Consider the following 2,891-nt stretch of genomic DNA (forward strand, 5'->3'; position numbering starts at 1 on the left):
CTTGCAGTATAAAGTTCATATATAACATACTACAACATTTTCAACTTTATTCACAGGGAGATGTGAATATGATTGTTAGTAATGAATCAGAATACATTCAGTTGTAAGGCTCGATGGCAATATTGACGCACATGGTTAAAACTGAGTAGTCAAAACGAATTGAAGATATCTCATTCTGAGAAAATATCCATTCATCAGAAACGATCATGATATATCTACAATAAAATGGATTAAGCAACTAATAATTACTAATACGTCGATGGTAAAAAAAAGTTTGTTGCATTGTTTCTTAAACTATTATGCAAAACATTGGTGTTTTGTTTTCTATTCACATGATACACAACGGACATTATTGGTGTTGTAGTCGCGTTTTTCTAATAGTGACTATAATACGCACATACAATCTTAGCAATTCAAATCATATGACAAGAAATAAGTTAGTCTTCCTAGTTTTATCTCTTCTCTCTAAAATGTACAAACACACATTGTTACCAAATCACACATTATCACCATTCAAACGAGTGCAACTGTGCAAGCATGGAATGATATACATAAAACCAAAAATCGCCAATACGTATTTACGTTACTTGAAATAACTTCTTCAAAGCATTGTTTTTGGCAAAGTAATTCCCTAATGAGTTACTCTTCCTGGATGGCTGAGGTGGTAATACCTCTTTTTGATTCTCCACTTGATGAGAAGGTATCACTATGACGGGTTCATCACCTGATTTTACTCCTTGTTTCTGCATGTAACCCCATTTTTCTTGAAATAGGTAGAAGAAAGCCATGAAAGAGACCTCAACAGTGAAGAGTATGCTCCAAACCCTTGCATTCATTGATGTTCTCTTGTGATACGCTTTTAGACCTGTGTAGGTGTTCACGATCCCAACTAGTGAGACTGTTGTCCCTAATATCCAGTGGAAAACGTACCATAAGGTCCTTCCTTTAGTCCCCCTACCAATTAAGCAGCCGTTATTTTGTTATTATTTAATTACCATTGTTACGAAAGATAGTTTTTTCTTGTAATTAAGAATGTAATCGCTACCTCTTAGGCCTTCGAAACCCTGCAAGGGTTTGCACAACGATGGCAGCATAAAGTGCAAGACCTATTCTCTGGTGATTGTTGTTGAATGAGTTTTCAAAGCTCGTTATAGACATGATTGCTCCAGCGAATGCAAGAAGCACTGCAAGTATCTTTTCACACACATTCAAAAGTAATAAAATCAATATCGATTTGATTTACACTTTCTTATGTTGGTTTCTGTGAATTTTCAACAAGTTTTATTGTCAAAAAGTTTCACAAGCTTCGAAGATTAGTGTTGTAATTTGAATGGGAAAGCCATCAAGTTAGTCATTTGCGAGTGGGAAGTCACGAACACAGGCTTTTTGCAAAGAGAAAGAGATAAAGAACGTTAAATAATTCCTCACCAAACATCGCAATATATAACGGACTTTGGTGCATGGGGATTACCTCTAGTTTTTACATTAAAAGCAAAAGAAAGATTAACGCAATATGGATTAAAGGTAATCTGGTTGATGTGATAGACCACCTAAACTTGTGGTCACAGCAATCATCATCACTCGTCTTTCTCTAATTAATATTCAAATGCATGATTAAAGTGAAGCAATGATGGCAAAGGCAAAAGAGATGAAACCCATAAATGATAAAGGCATGTGACTTTGAACAAACAAAACACAATTTTATTCCCCTAAAGTGAGAAAGGTTATGGGAAGAAATCTGATCTTGAATGCTGTAATAAAAACAAAAAGATTAGTGATTAGATCACCTGAAGAATAGCATGAATGTATACGAGAGCTTTAAGCTTTCTGGGGCTGCAATCTTCTTTGTTAAACATTCTTACTATGAGTACACCAAGAGGCATCAAGAACCCCATGGAAGCCCACAACAGAATCCCATGAATCTTTATTTCAAATATCAAACGTGGACTCATCTGCATCATCGATCATGCAGGAAGCCTAGCTAATCAGTGCAAACAGACACCAGAAAAAACCAAAATGAAAAAACAACATTGAGAGGCATGATTTGTTACTTACCTTGTGGTTATCGGAATCCTGTTTGATGTATTTGTGAGGAATGATGAGATGGTTTTCGTTGGATGAAGATACAACAAAGGGTAGAAGATGAAGTGCAAGAAGAATTGTAGACATAGTTGATAGAACCAGTTTCTTGAATCCATGCATTGTTATCACTAGCTCTAGCTCCTCGACTGTTTTACACTTCTATATAGATTTCGTAAGATATATCCTTCTCTCTCTAGATATGTGACTTTATACCATCATTGATCAAACATCTTGATGAGCTAACGACTTTTGAATGAGGTAAAAGCAAAAAGAGGAAATATTATAATCATGTGAGTTGTCAAAGAGCGCATAAGAAGAAAGGTCGGTTTTGTTCATTTAAATTTTTAATATATTATTTCACAAGATAATCTATAAATCTTCAAATCAAATCCAAATCTTGAGCATTATTTAATAAAGGATTAAATATTACTTGAGATATATCAAATAACATATAACAAAAGTTCTCACAATTAATAGAATGGTGGCATAGTTCAGTGCAAGCTAGTGAATGTGGTGTCGATGAGGGCCATCTCTTTCTGACAATCACCAACCGTCACCCCAATTTTGTCTACGCATTATAGACACCATGAAAATACTTGTGCCCATGATGATTTTGCTTTATCCGATATAACATACCTATCACGCTCAAGTCCATCACACAAGTATAACCAAAGTTAAAAGAGGTTACCCTAAGTGTCGATGGGGCTTTTACTTTGTGCTGTAAAGGACCCATGAGGTTCCAATTTAAATGTTTAGTAAGTTTTTTTTTTTTTTTTTTTTGATATCCTAGAGGTCACTAATAGTTCTTA

At 34.9% G+C, this 2,891-nt stretch overlaps 1 protein-coding gene across 1 annotated transcript; it reads right to left on the reverse strand.

The window, feature by feature from the left end:
* Positions 1-369: 369 nt before the first annotated feature.
* Positions 370-2,630, reverse strand: LOC145042334 (Cytochrome b561/ferric reductase transmembrane protein family). Its single transcript, XM_078990730.1, has 5 exons — positions 2,551-2,630; positions 2,056-2,328; positions 1,788-1,952; positions 1,046-1,194; positions 370-954 (listed from the first exon to the last, which is right to left on the reverse strand). The coding sequence occupies exons 2-5, from the start codon at positions 2,200-2,202 to the stop codon at positions 579-581; spliced, it is 837 nt and encodes a 278-aa protein (XP_078846856.1). The 5' UTR covers positions 2,203-2,328; positions 2,551-2,630; the 3' UTR covers positions 370-578.
* Positions 2,631-2,891: the final 261 nt, after the last annotated feature.

The sequence above is a fragment of the Lactuca saligna genome, chromosome 1 (assembly GCF_052625555.1).
Source record: "Lactuca saligna cultivar CGN05327 chromosome 1, ASM5262555v1, whole genome shotgun sequence".
In the NCBI taxonomy this organism is placed as follows: Eukaryota; Viridiplantae; Streptophyta; class Magnoliopsida; order Asterales; family Asteraceae; genus Lactuca; species Lactuca saligna.